Genomic DNA, 21,042 nt, shown 5'->3' with positions numbered 1-21,042 from the left:
TATGATAAATTATATTTTAATAATACTTATGGGCATTGTCATTGCTTTTAAGTACTGGCTCGACGGTATGATTTTTTAAGTACAATCGATAGTATAATGTAACTAGAGAGTCAATCTATAAAATATAACTCAAATGATTATGAGATTAGATTTTATCATATCTCAATCAACAAGTTAATGTCCAGTTCAGGCATTTGCCAATTTTTTAACGAAAAATGACGAGTTTGGAACTTAAGAATAGTCGAGTGATGAATTTATAACTTTTAATAGTCGAACGACTCAACAAAGCAACATCTTATAATCAAAAGATTATTTTATAATTTTTAATAGTTGGAGGACTCATCAAAACAGTTTCTTGTAATTGAGGGACTATTTATGTACTTTACCCAATTTTTATCACTCTATTAATAATTATCCATTGAAATAGTTTTGTAAATACGTATATTTTTAACCTAAAATAGTTTTCTTTTAATATATGTGTACTTTATATTATAAATAGAGCAGAAAAAACAAAAAAAAAACAAGTCATTGTCTTAAATCTCGCGTGAGAACTTCGGAAAAGCAAAGAACCTCTTCGAACTAGAATAACTGTTACAAAAACTTCACATCTTCGTTTCGACAGGTAATCGTCTATTTTCTTTATGTTAATTTTAAGTTTAATCATTTCTTTCTTTTTCATTGTATGCAACATATTTGCACTGTTTGTGTTTGTGATTATTTCTAGTATTTATGTTTTTTTCCTACATAGCAAAGTCATTGGTAGAGAAAAATGAAATGAGTATCGATTGGTTCAGAAAATATATATATATTTTTCTCCTAAAAGGTTTAGTTTTTGTGTAATTTGGTTTCATGTATGCCATTTTTTTGTGCATAAACAGTTAAATTTGGAGAAAAATGAAGTGGGTATTTCCTGGTTTTGAAGAAAAAAAAGTCTGAATTTTATGTAATTTGGTTCACTGGAGCTTCGGTTTGTGCGTAAACAAGTTAAAGGAGTAAAGAACTGAAGTGGGTATCACTGGGTTTTGTGCAAGGAGAAAATTTTGGTTGAAAAGGCTTCGATTTTTTGTTTGCAATGGAAGAAGAGACGGGTATAGACAATGACTTGGGTGATAAATCTAGGGTTTTGGATGTAAAACCGCTACGTTTTTTGGTTCCCCAATTCTTTGATGCATCTAATGGTCCGCCTTTCTTTTGTGCACCTCCTAATGGCCCTTTTCCGTCTGGGTTTTCACCCTTTCCCCCCTTTACCGGACCACAAGGATCCCAGTCAACACCTGGTCTTAAACAACACGAGTTCTGTTCAACTGCTGTGCCAATTCGGTCATTTAGAGCGGAACCAGTAGAGTCTAATGGCCAACATGTGCATAAACAGAAAACGTCTGGGTTGAGTTCTATTAAAAAGAAAGCGAAGAAGAGGAAAGTTTTTGAGTTTGCATTCACTGCTCCTACTGATTTCAATCCTGGAATTAGTTTATCTGAGCGTGATGACGGGAACAGGGAATTGGTTGAAAATGTGCTTTCGAGGTTTGATGCACTTAGGAGAAAGCTTAGCCAAATGGAGGATGCGTCCGAACCGCATTCTGGGGTTATTAAGCGTTCAGTCTTAAAAGCTAGCAACATAATGATGAGCAAAGGAGTGCGGACTAATGCAATAAAGAGAATCGGGGTCGTTCCTGGTGTTGAAATAGGGGACATTTTCTTCTTCCGGTTGGAGTTGTGCTTAGTGGGGTTGCATGCTCAGTCCATGGCTGGGATTGACCCCATGCCGATGAAGGGTGATTTAGAGGGGGAGCGAGTGGCTGTGAGCATCGTTTCCGCTGGAGGGTATGATGATGATGTCGAAGATCCTGATGTTTTGGTATACACCGGTCATGGTGGCAATGCCAGTGGTGATAAAGAAGCATCTGATCAGAAGCTTGTTAGGGGCAATCTTGCTTTGGAAAGGAGCTTGCACCGAGCCAATGAAGTAAGAGTCATTCGGGGTTTTCAGGATTCTTCCCACCAAGCGTCTAAGGTCTATGTATACGATGGGATTTACAAAGTCCAAGAGTCATGGATAGAGAAGGGGAAATCGGGCTGTAATATTTTCAAGTATAAACTATTAAGGATCCCCGGGCAAAAAGGTGCTTTTGCAACTTGGAAAATGATTCAGAAATGGAAGGAAGGTTTGTCTTCAAGGGATGGACTTATTCTTCCTGACCTCACTTCCGGTGCGGAAAGCATACCTGTTTCACTTGTGAATGAGGTTGACGATGAAAAGGGGCCCGCTCATTTCACTTATTTATCTACTATCAAATATCCAAAATCATGCAAATTATTGCAACCTTCTTTTGGCTGCAATTGTTGTGATGTGTGCCAAGCAGGAAATTCAAACTGCACCTGCTTTAAAAAAAATGGAGGTGATTTACCTTACACTGCCTATGGGATTCTAGTGTGTCGAAAACCCATGATATATGAATGTGGTTCCTCATGCCTGTGCCTTCGTAACTGCAAAAATAGAGTTGCACAGACTGGTTTTAAGGTTCACTTTGAAGTTTTTAAGACAAGAGATAGGGGTTGGGGTCTGCGAGCATGGGACCCTATTCGTGCTGGTACTTTTATTTGTGAATATGCAGGTGAAGTTATTGACAACGTTGATGCAAAGCAGGATGGGGGAAATGACGAAAGCAATGAGTATGCTTTTCATACAAGTCGAGTGTATGAATCCTTCAAGTGGAATTATGAAGCCGAGTTAGTAGGAGAGGACAGTTCCGCCACTTCCGAAGATTATGATATTCCATCTCCCCTAATCATAAGTTCGAAGAACAGTGGAAATATAGCTCGGTTTATGAATCACAGTTGCTCTCCAAATGTTTTCTGGCAGCCAATCATGTATGAACATAACAATGAAGTTCTCCTCCATATTGCTTTTTTTGCTAAGAGGCACATCCCTCCGATGACAGAGCTGACATTTGATTACGGCATTCCGCGCTCCGATGAGAAGGAAAGTAACGTGGAATATGGAAAAAATAAATGCTTATGTGGATCAGCGAAATGCCGAGGTTATTTTCATTGAAGACAATCGAAACTTTTGGCATTTTGAACTGAGTCTCGGACCTCTGTCATCTTTTTGTGGAATCAAGTAACTCTGTATTTCCATTTTCGTGTTCACAGGCTGTTCTAGGGTTAATCTTATGCCGTTACGTGCAGAATTGACAAGTTATAGAAAGTTAGAAACCATATATGGGATGTTTTGATTTCCGTAGGTTAACAGGAGTTACTTGAGAAATGCCATAATGCTTAGTATTTCACTTAATTTCTTGTCTTAAAATCACCTTTGAACAGTTGTTCTTTTACCTGTCCTTGACTCTTTGCCCATGAATTGGTTTTTTGATTGTGTGGTTAAATATATTTTAGGGTAAATTACATAAATGATCTCTTGTCTATATGATACTATTTTGTTGAGTCATTCAACTATTAAAAGTTATAAAATGATTATTCGATTATAGAGAGTTGTTTTGTTGAGTCCATCGACTATTAAAAGTTACAAAATGACAACTTGACTATTCATTATGTTCCAAAAGACGTTAATTTGTTGATTGAGATAAAATTTAATCTCGTAATCTCAGACGACTATCATATCTTAGTCAGTATGTTAACGTCTAATTCAGACAACTATTGTTTTTTAATGAAAAATGATTGATTTGAAATATAATAAATAGTCGGAGTGATTATTTTGTAACTTTAAATAGTTAAAAGATTTAACAAAATAACATTCTATAGGCATGTAATGATTTTGTAACTTTTAATAGTGTGAGACTAAATAAAACAACATCATATAGTTAGAGGATCATTTGTGTATTTTATCTTATATTTTAATGTAATCTTAATTTAATGGAAATGGTAACCAAAATTGACTTATTCAACCAATATAATGAATTAAATGTGTTTTTTTAATTAATAATTAAATACTTCTTAAGAATTGATTGTAAGAATCAACAGGATATTTATTTTGCTTTGTCATCTTAATAAATTAATTAATGCCTATTTCCTATTATGGAACTTAATAAATTTGCAGATATACGTTTCTTTCCGTTTATTTTTCTGAGTTTTGAATTTCAATTTTGGATTTAAATGAAATTTTTTATACAAAGAACCTTGTTAAATTATTTTATTTTAGTGTGAGATATATGAATAAAGTTTTTATGTCTGAATAGGTTGTCTATGATTATTGGAAGTGGAGGGTTTGAATAGTTATAGTTAAAATAGTGATCAATTTAAAGTGATATACTAAATCATATTAATATTGATATGCACTTGCACCGAACAAAAAAATGTCACTAATACATTGTTAGACTATTATGATAATGTCATTGACGACAGAATTGTTTTGAATGTTAACAGATGTAAACGAGGCATTGCTTATGATTCTATTTGCAGCATATGTGGTTCTTCGGAGGAAACGTCTGTCTATCTCCTCTGTGACTGCCCTTGGATAGAACCTATTTGGACCTCCATCAATATTTTAAACCTGCAACTACAAGATTGGATCATGGCTAACCTGTCCCCTCTTCGATCAAGTAGCATGTTGGTTCCTCAGTACCATGGAATACAATTTTCGCGTCTTTAATATGGTACACATGGAAACGTCGCAACAACATGATCTTCCAAATGAACACCACCCTTTTGATTCTTTACTTAACTAAAGTCTCAATTGGGCGAAAATATACTCTTCAAGACGTACTGCTACACACATAAATCCCAGACCAAGTGCTGCTGAAGTCCAGTGGGAGCCCCCTCCTTTTGGTGTCTCCTGTTTAAACACAGGAGCATAGAAACATAGGTCAGTCGGTAGTGTTTTACGTGATCATGATGGCAATTCTATTACGGGTTTTAATCGAAATTTGGGTACCTCCACAGTGATTCAGTCCGAGTTTTAGAGGGTGTTTGACGGTTTAAAATTAGCATGGACAATAGGTTTTCAAGCATCAACACTTAATTTGAACATTGATTTCTACTTGAGTCATGAGATATTGAGTTATTGTCATTTGTGACATTTAACGTTCTTAAAATTGGGCGAGATTGGTTCAAATTATAATTTAATTTATTAGGTAGTTAAGATTTGTAATTAAGTAAATTTAAACTTAGAGGTTGAAACTTATCCAGCTTTCAAAAGGTTGGGAATCTTGTGCAAAAGGACACAATTTGTTTATTAGATTTTTGCTAGGTGATATATCATTGTTCAGAAGTTTGAACACATGCACTTTCTCTCTTCTAGATAAATGGAGGAATCTGAGAAAAGAAAGGGAAGGCTGAAAGCAATGCGCATGGAAGCTGAAGTGTCTAATGACGTTGAGGCTTCTGCAATGCCTGGTTTCCTTTCGAATCCATTGACCGAGACACCGTTTACTGTGCAGGATGACTTTGGTAGAACTCCGCGTTTTGACTATTATACCGACCCTATGGCAGCTTTCTGCTAACAAGAAGATGGGAAACAGTCATAATCGGACTGTGCAACAATCTTTTACATCTCCAACTATGCATGCACCGTTCCAACCGGGTACACTCGCTTTTTCTGATATTGATTTATTAAATTGCTTTTTAGGTTGCTGGGCAACTTCAGAAGTTCTGCATATGGTTTGCATATTTAACCATATTTTTCTCCTCTTTATCTTTTAAAGGAACTCTTTATTGTATTGGTCATAAAGAGGGATGTACATAGTCGGCTTTGATTTGTACTACTACTCAGCTGATCATTTGTGAATGAGTTATTGATTAAAACCAGTTGCACGGAATATCTCTAATTTTGCAATTAGCATTAGTTGGTATTCTTTTTGTTTTTCTAATTAGTTGGCCTTTTTATTATGGTTCGGCAGGATCAGGGAACTTCAATAGGGATTTGCCTCTCCATCGGATGCCAATCCAATTTTCACCAGTTCAGGGTGTATACAACCATGATCAATACAACCCTAGAATAAGAAGTCCATTCAGCATCAGGGGCAATCTGATGCTTGGAATGGATCACATGCATCTGATAATTATAACTTAGTTTCTGATGAAACACCGAGAGGAATGTTTGGTAATCCTCCTAGGCATCCTGGAACTTCTCATAGGGCCCGGAATCCCTCTAATACATCAAGTTAAAGTAATTTACCCGGCCCTGGCTTTGCTGCAGAAGATAACCCGGGTTTCAATTATGGAACAGATAGTCCTCAAATGTTTGATAACGGTCTGATCCTTGATCAATGACCTAGAGGTAGTCCTTATTTCAGTCCAGAAGAGGCGGGAGTCGTGGATACAGCAGGAACAACATTCCTGGTTTAGGAAGGAGTGCCGGACGAGGACAAGGTTTTCGTGGTCATAGCTCAGCATCAAACAGGATATTAGGGCCAGAGAGTTAATTTGATGAATCCATGATGAAAGATCCTTGGTGGCATTTAAAACCCATTCCATGGAGAAGACAAGAAGCTGGAATGGATGGTTTGAGTAATCCAGACACTTCAATTTCCTGGCTTCCAAAATCCATTGCCATGAAAAAGGCAAAAGTTTCAGAGGCTTCTTATAACAAGTTTAGTTCTCAACAAAGTCTTGCTAAATACCTAGCTGCTTCATTCAAAAAAGCTGTTGAGGACACCCAAAATGCTTGAAAGTTGCTCAAATCTCCAAGAACAACCATAATTGGCTTGAAATGAATGGTGATGTAGAAGAGATCTACTATGACCATTTAGCTGATACTTGGACATGTCATTTCCAACTACTCTGATATTATATATATATATAGGATAACAATATTGGGCTGAATATGCAGGACGATCATGATTTGGCGCAACACGTGAATGTCTTCAATCAAATCGTTTCTGATTTGGCTCGGCTTGATGTAAAAATTGAGGATGAAGACAGAGCGATGATTTTGTTATGTTCGTTGCCTGCCTCTTACGAACACATGGTGACTACTATTACATATGGGAAAGAGGCTATCAACGTTGAGGAGATTACTGCAGCCTTGTTGGCTCACAACCAGCGGAAGCAGAATGCAGGGGAAAACTCTCAAGCCGATAGCATATATGTCAAGGGTAATCGAGACCGTGGACGGAAGCCAGAGAAGGCAGGGTATGGCAAGCGGAATTCCAGATCCAAATCTAGGGATAAGAAGATAATTCACTGTTACAAGTGCAAGGAGGCGGGACATGTGAAGCGAGACTGTCCGAAGTTGAAAAAGCAGACTGATGAGAAGCGTGATGTTTCATCCAAGTTTGTGAACGTGGTCGAGGATGACAATTCTGATTGCAGTGAGGGTGATATGCTTTCTATTTCAATGACTCAATTAACGGATGCGTGGATTCTTGATTCTGGATGTTCTTATCACATCACGCCAAATAGGGAATGGTTTTCGACATACAGGTCGGTTAATTCTGGTTCTGTTTATTTGGGTGATGATCGATGTTGCAATATTGTTGGTATTGGTGATGTCAGAATTAAGATATATGATGGCTCTGTTCGGACGTTGAGTGGTGTTCGACATATCCCAGATTTGAAGAAGAATTTGATTTCTTTGGGCACTTTGCACAATAATGGTTTTATCCCTAAGGCTGATGAGGATAGGGAAATCATTCGAATTGTTAAAGGTGCTTTGATTGTGATGAAATGAAAGATGACTGCAGGAAATATTTATAGATTGTTAGGGAGTACCGTTGCAGGTGGAGTTCATTCTGTTGAATCCTGTGATGATACTACAAAATTGTGGCATATGCGTCTTGCTCATCTTAGTGAACGTGGTATGACAGAATTACACAAAAGAAATCTGTTGCATGGTGTCAAAAGCTGTAAGCTCGATTTTTGCAAGTATTGTGTTCTTGGTAAACAGACTAAAGTCCGTTTCAAGACTATGAAGCACACAACTCAAGGGATTCTTGATTATGTGCATTCTGATGTATGGGGGCCTTCCACGACATCGTCTTTGGGTGGATATAGGTATTATGTTACTTTTATTGATGATTTTTCACGGAAAGTTTGGGTGTATTTTTTGAAAAAGAAATCTGAAGTTTTTGAGAAGTTCAAGCTGTGGAAAATAGAGGTAGAAAACCAAACAGGACGAAAAATCAAGTGTTTGCGGTCTGACAATGGTACGGAGTACACAGATTCACAGTTCTTACACTTATGTAAGGAGCACGGGATTAAGAGACATTTTACAGTGCGCAAGAAACCACAACAGAATGGTGTTGCGGAACGGATGAACAGGTCGTTGAATGAAAGAGCCAGATGTTTGCGGTTGAATGCGGGGCTTCCCAAACACTTCTGGGCCGAGGCTGTTAACATGGCGTGTTATCTTATCAACAGATCGCCAAGGGCATCATTGGCTGAGAAAGTTGCAGAAGAGGTATGGACTGGTCATGATGTTAGTTTTGATAACTTACGGATTTTTGGTTGTCCTGCTTATGTGCATGTACCTGCTGATGAGAGATCCAAACTTGATGCAAAATTGAATGAGTGCATTTTTCTGGGTTACAAGAAAGGTGTCAAAGGATTCAAGTTTTGGGATCCAGTTGCGAAGAAAATTGTGATCAGTAGAGATGTTTTTGATGAATAATCCATGTTGCAACAGAAGAAAGACACGACAGTGGTGGATTTCGAGCAGTTTCCAGTTGAGAAACCAGAAACGTCTCAACCAACTTCTGGTGGTTCCACTACGGATGATTTGCAGGATTATAGTCTCGCCAGAGACAGGGTGAGACGGACGAATATAAAGCCTCCGAGTAGATTGGGTTTTGAAGACTTGGTCACTTTTGCACTTATTGTTAGCAGTGATGATCCGGTTACTTTTCATGATGTTGTTACTAGTCAGGAAAATGACAAGTGAATGGCAGCCATGGTTGAGGAGATGGAGTCTTTGAATCACAATCGTACATGGGAGTTGGTTCCCCTTCCTGAGGGTAAAAAGTCGATTGGTTGCAAATGGGTGTATAAGAAGAAACCAGCAATAACAGAAAAAGAGGGGAGAAATTCAAGGCTCGTTTGGTATCAAAGGGTTTTTCACAGCAGAAAGGAGTTGATTATGATGAAATATTTTCTCCTGTGGTCGGACACACTTCAATCCGAGCAGTACTTGCATTAGTGGCCAGTTGGGATTTGCATTTAGAGCATATGGATGTTAAAACTGCTTTTTTGCATGGTGATTTAGAGGAGCAGATCTACATGCGGCAACCTGAAGGTTTCACTCAACCTGGAAACAAGCATTCAGTTTGCAGATTGAAGAAATCTTTGTACGGGTTGAAACAGTCTCCGAGATAGTGGTATAAACAGTTTGACTCCTATATGATCAAGATTGACTACAACCGATGTGAGTATGATTGTTGTGTCTATGTTAAGAGCCTTGATGATGGTTCTTTTATTTTTCTATTAGTGTATGTTGATGATATGTTGATTGCTGTGAAGAACATGGATAATGTTATCGGTTTGAAAACTTTATTGAGTCGGGAATTTGATATGAAAGATTTAGATGCTGCAAAGAAAATTCTTGGAATGAAAATTTGTCGGGACAGAGACTCAAGGAAACTGTGGCTATCTCAACGGGGTTATGTTAAAAAATGCTAGAAAGGTTTGCGATGAGCAGCGCAAAACCAGTTAGCACTCCATTGGCGAACCACTTTAAGCTCTCATCAGAACAGTGCCCTAAGACAGATAAGGAAGCTGAAGATATGGCAAAGGTTCCGTATTCTAATGCTGTTGGCTGCTTGATGTATGCAATGGTATGTACTCGTCCTGATTTAGCTCATGCTGTTAGTCAAGTTTGTAAGTACATGTCTAAACCTGGTAAGCAACATTGGGAATCAGTCAAGTGGATCTTTCGGTACTTAAAGGGTACTGTGGGACATGGAATTGTTTTTGGTTTTCAACGAGATAATCCTTTGGTTGTAGGATATGTGGATTCAGACTATGCAGGTGACTTGGATAATAGAAGATCTACGACAGGGTATGTTTTTACTCTTGGTGGAGGACCTATTTGTTGGAAATCTACTGTTCAATCTGTTGTGGCACTATCTACAACTGAAGCTGAGTACATGGCAGCGACTGAAGCTGCAAAAGAATCTTTATGGCTCACTGGTTTAGTGAAGGAGTTGGGTGTTCAGCAAGGTGGAGTTCAGTTGCTCTGCGACAATCAAAGTGCTATTCACTTAGCTAAAAATCAGGTATATCGTGTTAGAACTAAGCACATTGATGTACATTTTCACAAGACCAGAGAGTTGGTTGCATCTGGAGAGATTTTGTTTCAGAAGGTATACACTGATGAGAATGCCGCTGATATGTTCACCAAGCCAGTTACAACAGACAAGTTCAAGCATTGCTTGGACTTGTTGAACGTTTCAAGTTGTTAAAGAAGTAAGGTAACTCAACCCACATTGAATGTTTCCTAAGGGGCAGGATATTCGCCAAGGTGGAGATTTGTAAGGTATGACTCATAAATATACCGGTAAAGAGGATAGGGGATGGAGCGGAGTAAGCGAACATCAACTGTCCTTACAAAGAAAGTCTTGTAGAGGGGGTTACGATTATGTGGGTTGGGGGTACGGGGGTTGCGCCCCCGCGGTACGGTACAGGGTTAATTTTGTAATTATGTACCAGAGTTTTCTATTATAAATAGAGATGTAACCTAAACCTATTATCATTGAATACAAATTTTATAGCGCCGCCTAGGCACCGAGGACGTAAGCACATTGCCGAACCTCGTTAAAATTATTGTGTTCTTTCGTTTACTTTGCCCGATTTATCAACACACTTTTGAACTATTGTTAACCTGTCTTTGATTCTTTGCTAATGAATGGGTTGTTTCATGTTTTTGTTATCTTGGTAAGGTAATTTGTCATACTTCAAAATTTCTAGATGATCAATTTAATCCTATTTTATGCATTTCTTTCCACATAAAAGATGCATTCAAGGTAAGGCTATAAATGTTAGAGAGATGAAACTTCAGGATCAAGTTTGAGGCTACAAAATAGCCTTCGCGTATCTCGCTTTTCGTCTTGATGCAAAATGTTTGGAAACTAAGGGGTGTGTGTGTGTGTTGTTTGGTCTATTTGCATGTAAATTATATTCAGGGTGGTACAAAGATTTTATCCAATCCATACAAATTGGATCTTATGTTGGAATGGGGTAAGCATGTAAATTATATTCAGGGGTGGTTAGGGATGGGCATAGGTTGGGTTTGGGTCGGGTTTCGGCCAACCCGACCCGAAAATGTATACCCTCCACATAATTCGAATCCGACCTGATTTTTAGGATCAAATCCGAACTCGATCCGACCCGACCTGAAATAATAATAAAATATTATTTTTATTCAACAAAATCATTGTTAATTGAAAAAAATATAAAAGAGATATTATTGTAATTATTCATAAATATATAAGATAAAATTATATTTTTCTTTGGCTCGGATCAGGTCTGATATTTTTTTACTCTAAACCTGAATCTGACCGTCCCGAACATCACCTTTAAAAAATCCGACCCGACTCAAACCCGAAATATTTTTAAAAAACTTAACCGGGTCGGGTCAGGTCGGAATCGTTGGGTTTAGGTCCATGCCCATCCCTAGGGGTGGTACAAGGATATAATTTTGAAATACCATGATGGTAAGGGTTCCTTGTCCCATACAGTAACTTGAATTTGATAAGCGATCATCGGTCCTTCTAGTAATTTGTATTTAATAATCGGACACCTAAACATTGGACGTACGGTATGTTAGGTAAAGAACAAACATGAATACAAGATTTTATGTTAAATGAAAATTTTTAAAATTTTAGGAGATGATAAACTTATACAATTCTAAGGAAACGAAGATAGATTATCAATTAAAAATATAAAAAATATAAATTAATTTAAAATTTTAAAAGATTAATGTCTCTATCTATCCATTAGATCTATCTCTGTAAATTTTTACTTAAGAGAATAAGACGGTAACTTAAGAATCATTTCTTCAATAGTGTTTTATTTACGTTATTGTTGTAATGATCTTAATCATTGTTCTAAGTTTTTAATTCCTAAATAGGAGTAGTAACTATTAGGGCATCTCCAATGCTTCTCCACATTTGGAGAATATCTCTACTGTGGAGAAAAAACCCCCTCCAGCCTATCGTCACATCTCTCGCTACAGTAGCGAAACGCTACAGTCCGCGCCACATCTGGCGCGGTACTGTAGCATGCGCTATAATTTTATTTTATTTTATTTTTAATTCAAATAAATTAAATTACAAGATAAAGAATACATTAAAATTATATATATATATATATATATACTAATTGTTTTGTAATTTTTTTGATTTTTTGTATTTTTTTGTATTTTTTCTGATTTTTTATATTTTTTATGATTTTTTTTAAATTCAAGTAGATTAATTTGCAAGATAGATAAAAATACATTGAAATTAGATAAATAAACATACTAATATTATTATGAAATATAATTTTCTTATTTATTTATATTTTCGCATTGCTATTTATGAATGTTTTATATATGTTTTTTATCTTGATATTTATTAGAAATATATATGTTTTATTTTATATTTTTAAAATCAATATTATAATAGTTAAATATTATGAATAAAGTAGATTTAGTAGTAATGTAGAGATAGCGCTGGAGATGAATTACTGTTTCATCTTTACAGTAAAGATAGAGATGCGCTAGAATAGAGATGAGCATTGGAGATGACCTTAGGAATTTGCATTAACTGCACTTACCATTTAAAACATGTAATCGGTTTTGCCACACAACGTGACGTACGGTTTTGAACAAAGTAAATTTTAATCTCGAGTTGGTTACATCACTATTTATTAATTAAAAAGTTATTTTTATTTAATTTTGATTACAAAAATATTTATTAATAAAAAATTAAATAATTTTATTAGATGAATATTAATAAAATTACGTGATATTAAGGTGAAGCCCATTAGGACCGTCATAAGTGGTAAAAGTATCATAGCAGTAATGTATTATATTTTAGACTGTATTTTAAAGTTTTATTAAAAAATAATAAATTAGTTCATGTACATTTTAAAAGGAGTAAAATAATTCATTCGATAAAAAAATCAATCCATTTTGATGTTAAGTGCTGATGCGGCGTAAAAAAATTATACAGAAGTATCTAAAACCGATTTGTTCTAATTTGAAACGTACGTGAATTAATTTGTTGGTATTTTTTCAGTAAGGGACTAAAATGCAATCTGAGGTATAATAGGAGACTTCTAAGCTACTTTTACCCACCGTAAGCAATGCAGGTAGTTTTATATTAATTTTCGCAGATTTAGAATGAAATTGGAACTTGGAAGGCAAAAGATCTAAACAAGTGAACCAAACTGACATGATTTTCGCAGGGTCAAGGGAATTTTAGGAGCCTTGGACGACGCTGGGTGAAAAAAGCAGGCAGAACTGCGATTGTGAGATTTAATTACTGCTTATCAAAAGTCAGGGCAGAGATCTTGTTGTTCTTGAGCGCATAGGAAGATGGATACTAACAAAAATAACAGTAAGAGTAAGAGCAGATTAAAGCTGAAGCAAAACAAAGTTGAGCTGCTTCTTCTAGTACTTTATGCAATTGGCTTCTACACTTTTTGTATCCGCCGCTCCCTTCTCCTTTCTCGCGGTACTTGATGCTTTCTTTCTCAAATTTCATTTCGACCCTTTTTCATATGTTTGGCGTCCTATATTCTGTAAATTCGATCGCTTGTTTGCCACAGACCATTTCTCCAAACTACGTGGTTTGCGTGACGGATGGCTTTTCTCTCCTCCCCGCCTTAATGTATGCCTTGTTATATAAGTTCTTGTACTACTTGTTTGAATGAATGAATGTTCAGTTCGTGATTGGGATTGATTTCTTTCATATTTATATTCAATGTAGGATGTTTCTGATGAGCAGTGGAGAAATTTCCGATCAAACTTACCCATCCTTAGCCTTGTTTTTGGAATCTTTACCTTGATTGCTAATATCTGCAGGAAATTGTTCCGTTTGAGAGCCAGAGGGATGTCCACTCTTTGGCTTTTCCTTTCTCTCATTTATCTTTCTTATCTTCACGGAGCTAGGTTAGTTTAGCATTCTATTTTGCTCTTGTTTTCTTCTTTTCTTGCTTTGCTACCTTAAAGCTCACCCCGTCCCCATTGTTTCCGCAGCATCCTCTTTATCTTTTTAATTGCTACAGCAAACTTTCTCCTAGTAAAGGTTCAATTCCTTCCACTCTTTTATTTTTTAAGAATTGTTATCTATTTTCTAGTTTGTTTTTTCATCCTTCCATGTTCCATCATCATTCATGCCTGCAAATGCGTTTAATTTTAATTCCATTTCTAGATTTCTGTTTCTGCAGATATTTGCCCAAGCAAAGTACTTCGCCTTTCTCCTTTGGATGTTCAACATAGTTTTTCTTTTTTGCAACCGTATTTATGAAGGATATCCATTCTCCAAATTTGGGTTAGTCTAAGCTGTGTAAGATTTTTATTTAGTTGGGATTGATAAATGTCATATATGCACATGGAACACTATTCTTTCTTAATGTAATTGCCTTTTTATTTACAATTATTAGTTTTTTGTTGCAAGCAGAGCTCAATGGGAATATTTGGACAATTTTCGAGGCACATTTAGGTGGCACATTTGCTTTAACTTTGGTACTTACATTTACACTTTATTGATATTAAAATTCAGTGAATATAATGCATCCTTAGTAGATAAAAAACTTATATAGTAATGTACAAAGGAAATAATATACTATTTGTTACAAACCAACATTTATCTAATATAAGGAGAATTGTACTACTTTTCATAGTAAATGGTGTATAGATCAACCAGAAGTTAGTAAGCCCTTGTGCCTGGAATGGCCCATCTCTGGTATGCTGCTATTGGTCTTTTGTTGAACAGGTTCTTGGGTTGATCATAAATTGGTTACATAATGTCATGAATTGCTTTCTAATACTGTCAGGTTTTCACTAAAAGTGAACACTTCATAACGTAGCTTGAATATATGAAAGTTGAACAAGAAAGACAAGCCCTGAAAACAAATCTCCTTTGCAGATTGTGGTTTTACAAACAAAGGTCAACTTGGCAATACATGTTTATATTGTATAAAAAACGGCAATTTACTTCTTGGTTGTGTTTCGATTCTGCTACTGAGAATTCTGAGTAAAATACTGTTTATAACCAAAAAAAATTAGGGTTCTCAAACAAGAATGTTCTTCCTTCTTCAAAGGAAGAAAGATATTCGTTAACTTGATAACTCTTAAGCTGGTATTTAATGGTTCACATATATCTATTGGAAGGTTTTATGACTATTTTTTTGGCATTTTTATTTGAAAGTTGTTTTGCGCATGATAAGCTTTGGCTACGATTACCATTGGGCACATCAAGATTCACATTTTGATAAAGAGGTAGTTTCCACTATTTTTTTCTCCCTCTCGCTCAACTTCCCCTCCCACTCTCCTGTAACTTCCTTTTTTCCCTTCAGACTATCATTGGAATTGTCCTCTTGTTTGTGCATTTTGCATGATTCCTTGCTTTCTGTCTAATTAATATCAGTTTGACTATGAGGTGTGTTATCGGATCTGTTAGGTAAATGAAAAGGCCGGTAAATAGTTGACAATCGCATCATAAGTAGTCTAGGAATTGTTACTTCACCTTCAGAATATGTTTGTGTACAAGGACATTAATTATTATTTGCTTTCTTTCTGCATTTCTCGTGCATCCTTTAAACTGTTGCAGTGTTTTCAATTAAGTTTAGCATTACCCTTGTTTCTTTTCATTTGCCATCAGGTCTTCAAACTCTGGCTTCAAGAGCATAAACAGTGTTTCCAACCTTAACATGTCATGAAGAACAACTTTCCCTAGAATTTTAAGATATCCTGCTTTATGGATCTATCTGTTTAAAGAACACTCTTTCTTTCCTTCTCTCTTAGGAATTTTCTGATTTCTAGGTTTACACGTTGCATGTTTGCTTCAGAGTTTATCTTTATACATATGCAAATTCTGTCTATCTTGTCTGACTAGAATATCAGATTTTCAGATTATTTCTTGTTTTGGTAATTGCAGAAGCATATCCAAAGATGCAATGTTTGTAAATCAGGAAAAAACTGTTATCAAATTCTACAGGTTAATTGCTAACTAGATAGGAGCGTCACTTCTTGTTACTTGCCTAAAAGTATTCATTTTCTCATAAATACATGTCCCGTGCAGGAGAGAAATGTTCATCTCAATGATTATACCTTCACTGCATACTTTAGTTATCTGGTGTTTGCACCACTTTACATAGCAGGGCCAATCATGAGTTTTAATTCATTTGTCTCCCAGGTTTGTCACTTCGAAATGAATACTATTGCTTCTCCTTCTCCTTCTGTAGACAGAATCACCCATGCACATGACTGATGAGATGGTTGTTAAACATTAGATACCTTCTATAGTTGAAGTGAAACTGCAGACTGTTGTTTTATCATTTTAGAATGGAATTGCAAGTTATTAATAAAAAAACTGGAAAAATGATGAAGTAGTTATATATTCCTGGCTATTACTAAACAGTTGTTTAATTGAATGAATTTCTGAAGGTCGAATGTGAAAGTAGAAATCACTTAGCTATTCCTGCACCTGTGCAGAAGCTATTAAACTCATGCGCCCTCATCCCTCTTGGATCAGAAATAGAAGGTTTTTGTTCCATATGAAATGTCTCATGATCTGTTTGATATCCTAAAGTGCATGGTCTAAATTCTCAGTTGCACTTGGAAACTTGGATTTGAAAGAGAGGATTTCTATTTCAAACATAATGTAAACTTCGCCACAAAACTCATAAAAAATGACTTTCATGATTATTTTCAAATCCATGGATTTGATAAATCTCTACATAGGGATGTAATTGAATATTACATAACTAAACTAAATAAGGGAAATTCAAAGTGATCTTAACCATCATCACAACATTATAATGAACCAAATTGAAATTCTCTCAAATTTAATTTTCCCAAACATTGCACTGTACCTTTCATTCCCCCCTCCCCTCTAACCCCTAAGAAAATATTTTGCTCATGTACGAGTATTTTATACTGTTTATACTTCCAGTAAAACATACTCTGGTTATCAATGATAAGTGGTCTAATTTCATTAGGTGTTCTTGTTACTAATTTTTGCAGCTAGATGTGCCACAAACTCAGTACTCCATTATAGAGGTGACTTTGTATGGGCTACGCTGGGTATTTGGTCTGTCTCTTATGGAACTAATGACTCATCTGTTTTATTTTAATGCGTTTGCTGTCAGGTGAGTTTCTTGATATTCGTGGTTGAAGCTTACATTTTAGTTTAGCGAATCTTTTAGAGCTTCATTTTACTGTCTGTTAACTTTTTCTTTTTGCAATGACCAGTGCTTCATGGAAAATGTTGTCTCCTATGGACATATTCATAATTGGATATGGGGTAAGGAGTTAAAGTCTACTTATCGAAATCTTTCTTGGAATTCCTTAAAATATGACAGGTTACACATTCACATGTTGAGGCAAAGAAAGAGCCTTAAGATTTAGTATAATATGCAAATAGAAAAACTCTTGGCTGTTTTCGCTAAGACAGAATAGAGGTGCCTGCCTAATAATTGGACGATATCTATGTAAATATATGATTAAAAAAGAAATTGAACTGGGAATTATGTTCCTTTGAGAACATCTGTTTGCTTTTCAAAGAAAGAAAATCGAGAAAACCAAAATTTTCCTTTTGTTCTCGTATAATCGGTACCATTTGAGCTGGTCCTGATGGGAAGGACTCGTGAAGGGCAGATAGATATCATGACTATGCATTGATCCTGAAGCACCCAGTGCTTAAGAAAAGATTTCATTTTCTAACCAATGTTGAGAAGTGATGTATGGTTAAAATAAAGATATTAGTGATGCTAGCAAACACCACTCCTAAAATTTGTTGAGCACTGAGGTCTTAAGCTCCTATCCTCAATGAGAACAAGAATCTTATGGCATCATTGAAGAGTTTGATATGACATAAACTAAAATGATGTCAGCTATAGTCTTACGCTGCTATATACCATAAGTTTTCCAAGTGTAAATGCATAAATTATCGAGATGATTTCTAATACTATTCCTTATACTGGTACAGGTCATAAATTTCATGTGGTTAAAGTTTTTCCTTATCTGGCGCTATTTCCGGTTTTGGTCCCTGGTATGTTCACTTTAAGGATGATGTTTAGTACTTTTCCCCCTTTTATGCCTCCTTGTTGAGGTCCATCTTAGATGGTTTAATCATTGGTTCACATCACTCCCTTTAGTAATAACTTGTACCAATACTGTAGCTATGGTCTTTTTACCCATATGAAGAAATTCATTCAAACTTTCATAATTGTAGATTGCTGGAATTGAGGCTCCGGAAAACATGCCAAAGTGTGTCAATAATTGTCATAACTTGGAAAGCTTTTGGAAAAATTGGCATGCGTCCTTCAACAAATGGATTGTGAGGTTTTCATTTACCACTCTTTCTCTACAGCTCACTGTTATGCTTTTTTGCATTTGACATGCCGACTTACAATATAATATAACTTTTAGGTACTTGTATATTCCTCTTGGTGGGTCTCAAAGAAAGCTACTCAACATATGGGTTATATTCACATTTGTTGCTGTATGGCATGATTTAGAATGGTATCTCTAACTACTGGGTAGTTCTTTTCTTTGTTCTGTACAAGTAAACTATTCCTTATGTAACTGCTCATTGCTTTTGGTCATAGGAAACTTCTTTCATGGGCATGGCTAACATGTTTATTCTTCGTTCCTGAATTGTTGGTGAAATCAGCTGCAAATGCATTCCAGGTTAAGTCTATGTTCTCTACAAATTAGTATTTTTGCATGACCTTTTAGAACCTTCTCAGTTAGCCTGAAGGCACCTTGACCTGGCTAATATCATTATCTGGGAAGTAATCCTTTGCTGTGAATGTTAACCTCTCATTATGCACGCAAGTGAAAAAGAGGTTGTATAAGGCATAAGTGGCTTTCATCTTGTGGGTTTTCCGCTGTTGTAGCCTGTAGTCAGGACTTGGTGTATATTTAAAATATGGTTCAACCAGAAGACCATGGGATCCCTTTTTAGAACTAAATAATGGAAAGTGATAGAAGTGTATATACAATTCGATTGTGTTAGTTTACATGTATTTGGGTTGGTACATTGCTTAATTTGGTCAGACTGAAGGAACAAACTTCAGCAACACTTGTATTTTTGCACCCATGGTAATATGCATGGGAAGTGTACTGATGAACTTTATCACCCTTGTATGCATGCACATCATGTCATATGTAAATTTTGTAGATGAGGTTAATGGCTAAACCATTTTTCCTGCATTTGTGCAAGCATTATAGAGTTTTTAGGATATGTTTAATCTCTATATATAAATCCTAGATCGGATGAGGTATTGAGATGACGCCCCTATATTTGAGGATTGCTGTTATAAGTAAGGCAATGATAATTCTCATTCTTTTCTAACAAGCTTCATGATATCTTCGTTCCCAGGCCAAGGGTGCTTTGGAAGGATTTCTTTTTCGTGAGCTTAGAGCAGCTGGCGGTGCTATCACAATCACTTGTCTCATGGTCAGTCTTATTGTGTACAAAGGAACCTAATATTGCGACTTCTTATACCCTCCAGTTTTTTCCATGCCAGCATTTATCTGATGTATCGTGCTTCACTGTTTTATGGTCTAGGAGTTTCTTCAGTTAAAGAAGTTATTACAGTTGCTAGCCTTCTCTTAATGCACCTTTTGCTAAACAGATGAATACCTGAATCAATGAATTTTCATGGGAGCTTTGCTCTGTTAACTGGTGTTTATTAGCAAAGACAAGCCTATTTTGAAATTTTCACCTGTCAAATTGATGACCATGAGTTTGTTGGATTATTGAATTTTTTAATGCCCGTTGTTTAAATTCCATATGGTTTATGTTTTTCCCATTTACATATTTGTTGCTTTTTTGCTTTATGCTTTTAGAGAAATTGCTTTAAAGCCGATGTAAAAGTTAAAAAACCATATCATAGTTGATTTGAAACAGAAAAATAATTAAGTACAGTACAGTTATTGCATAATTCGGGTACATATTATGGTATCATGCATTTTTTTCATTTAATAAAAGTACATAATTGATATACAATCCTTCAAAAGGTTATTTTGCTTCTTTTCTTTCTTTCTTTTTTCTTGCATGCTTCAAAAGTAATTGACAAAAGCACCAAACAAATGGAACCTTATTCTATGGAAAATAAGCAAAAATCATGATGAAATATGTTTTTATGCAGGTTGCTAACCTTGTTGGCTATGTTATTGGTCCGTCAGGCTTTAGTTGGTTGATTTCTCAATTCCTCAGCAAAGAAGGTATGGAAGTACCTATCACCCTGCTTTATCCATCTTATTTGCCTTGAAGTTGTCTGATTAATGCTATACCCTATTTTCAGGACTGCGTGTCTTGGGTTTTATGCTTCTGACATTTTACGTGGGAACTAAGGTAAGTGCCAAGTGGCATAAGACACCTTTACACTCCATTTGGTAGGAAGGACATAGAAGAGAAAGGAAGGGGAAAAGAGGATAATCCAAATGTTGAAGTACAAAATAGCATGTTTAAAAAATTTCATTCCGAATCTTTCTCCATCCTCCCTACCAAATGAAGGATTAATTATTTTCTCCATGCCTATCTGGCTAGCACTGATTTCCTTTTACATGCAGCTTATGTTTCATATAAGTGATGCCAAGCAAAGGATGCAATGAAGTCTATTTCTAGTGTGCACAATGCATCCATTTTCGGCCCAATGATCTGGTATGCATCATAATACTATACTATAACCAGATTGTTTAGGATACCGGGAAGTGCGGCTTGAGATTAGGATGAAAGATTCATGCTACATTTAATTTTGGTCATTCGAGCTATGTATCGTGCGAAACTTTTGCGTATCGTCTTTTGCAAACTGATATCCTGCAGGCTACCGGTTGCTTGAACTTTAATGTGACCCTAACAGTTTCAGCAATAGTCTTTTTTGCATAAACATCTTCCATCCTTACGGTGATGCGATAAGCATCAATTTATAGGC

At 35.9% G+C, this 21,042-nt stretch overlaps 3 protein-coding genes across 4 annotated transcripts; all 3 read left to right on the top strand.

The window, feature by feature from the left end:
• Positions 1 to 551: 551 nt before the first annotated feature.
• On the top strand, positions 552 to 3,395 carry LOC120113850 (histone-lysine N-methyltransferase, H3 lysine-9 specific SUVH1-like). Its single transcript, XM_039134901.1, has 2 exons — positions 552 to 622; positions 879 to 3,395. The coding sequence occupies exon 2, from the start codon at positions 1,073 to 1,075 to the stop codon at positions 3,053 to 3,055; it is 1,983 nt and encodes a 660-aa protein (XP_038990832.1). The 5' UTR covers positions 552 to 622; positions 879 to 1,072; the 3' UTR covers positions 3,056 to 3,395.
• Positions 3,396 to 5,124: 1,729 nt separating this feature from the next.
• On the top strand, positions 5,125 to 6,734 carry LOC120113681 (protein SICKLE-like). The gene is made up of 4 exons (XM_039134751.1): positions 5,125 to 5,454; positions 5,585 to 5,616; positions 6,252 to 6,327; positions 6,403 to 6,734. Exons 1-4 carry the CDS (start codon positions 5,262 to 5,264, stop codon positions 6,624 to 6,626), a joined length of 525 nt encoding a protein of 174 aa, XP_038990682.1. The 5' UTR covers positions 5,125 to 5,261; the 3' UTR covers positions 6,627 to 6,734.
• A 6,566-nt stretch (positions 6,735 to 13,300) lies between these two features.
• LOC120113848 (membrane-bound O-acyltransferase gup1-like) lies at positions 13,301 to 21,013 on the top strand. Of its 2 annotated transcripts, XM_039134898.1 has the most exons (20): positions 13,301 to 13,607; positions 13,702 to 13,763; positions 13,863 to 14,044; positions 14,132 to 14,180; positions 14,323 to 14,426; positions 14,556 to 14,620; positions 15,306 to 15,376; positions 16,035 to 16,094; positions 16,179 to 16,292; positions 17,123 to 17,247; positions 17,351 to 17,402; positions 18,087 to 18,149; positions 18,333 to 18,442; positions 18,530 to 18,622; positions 18,709 to 18,790; positions 19,485 to 19,562; positions 20,257 to 20,332; positions 20,413 to 20,462; positions 20,681 to 20,771; positions 20,934 to 21,013. In XM_039134898.1, exons 1-19 carry the CDS (start codon positions 13,469 to 13,471, stop codon positions 20,720 to 20,722), a joined length of 1,617 nt encoding a protein of 538 aa, XP_038990829.1. In that variant the 5' UTR covers positions 13,301 to 13,468; the 3' UTR covers positions 20,723 to 20,771; positions 20,934 to 21,013. The 2 variants fall into 2 exon arrangements, with proteins under 2 accessions (XP_038990829.1, XP_038990830.1); XM_039134899.1 differs by lacking the exons at positions 16,035 to 16,094; positions 20,934 to 21,013.
• The last annotated feature ends 29 nt before the right edge of the window (positions 21,014 to 21,042 follow it).

The sequence above is a fragment of the Hibiscus syriacus genome, unplaced genomic scaffold (assembly GCF_006381635.1).
Source record: "Hibiscus syriacus cultivar Baekdansim isolate YM2019G1 unplaced genomic scaffold, ASM638163v2 tig00110213_pilon, whole genome shotgun sequence".
In the NCBI taxonomy this organism is placed as follows: domain Eukaryota; kingdom Viridiplantae; phylum Streptophyta; class Magnoliopsida; order Malvales; family Malvaceae; genus Hibiscus; species Hibiscus syriacus.
This window is presented reverse-complemented; position numbering and strand designations above follow the sequence as displayed.

Excerpts from the sequence above, each read along its gene's own strand:
- LOC120113848 (XM_039134898.1), top strand. The coding sequence starts at position 13,469 with ATGGATACTAACAAAAATAACAGTAAGAGTAAGAGCAGATTAAAGCTG. Across the intron at positions 15,377-16,034 it reads ATTCACATTTTGATAAAGAG|AAGCATATCCAAAGATGCAA; the intron begins GTAGTTTCCACT and ends TGGTAATTGCAG. Across the intron at positions 17,248-17,350 it reads TTTAATGCGTTTGCTGTCAG|TGCTTCATGGAAAATGTTGT; the intron begins GTGAGTTTCTTG and ends TGCAATGACCAG.
- LOC120113850 (XM_039134901.1), top strand. The coding sequence starts at position 1,073 with ATGGAAGAAGAGACGGGTATAGACAATGACTTGGGTGATAAATCTAGG.
- LOC120113681 (XM_039134751.1), top strand. The coding sequence starts at position 5,262 with ATGGAGGAATCTGAGAAAAGAAAGGGAAGGCTGAAAGCAATGCGCATG. Across the intron at positions 5,617-6,251 it reads CTTCAGAAGTTCTGCATATG|TCCAGAAGAGGCGGGAGTCG; the intron begins GTTTGCATATTT and ends TCCTTATTTCAG. Across the intron at positions 6,328-6,402 it reads GAGTGCCGGACGAGGACAAG|ATCCTTGGTGGCATTTAAAA; the intron begins GTTTTCGTGGTC and ends CCATGATGAAAG.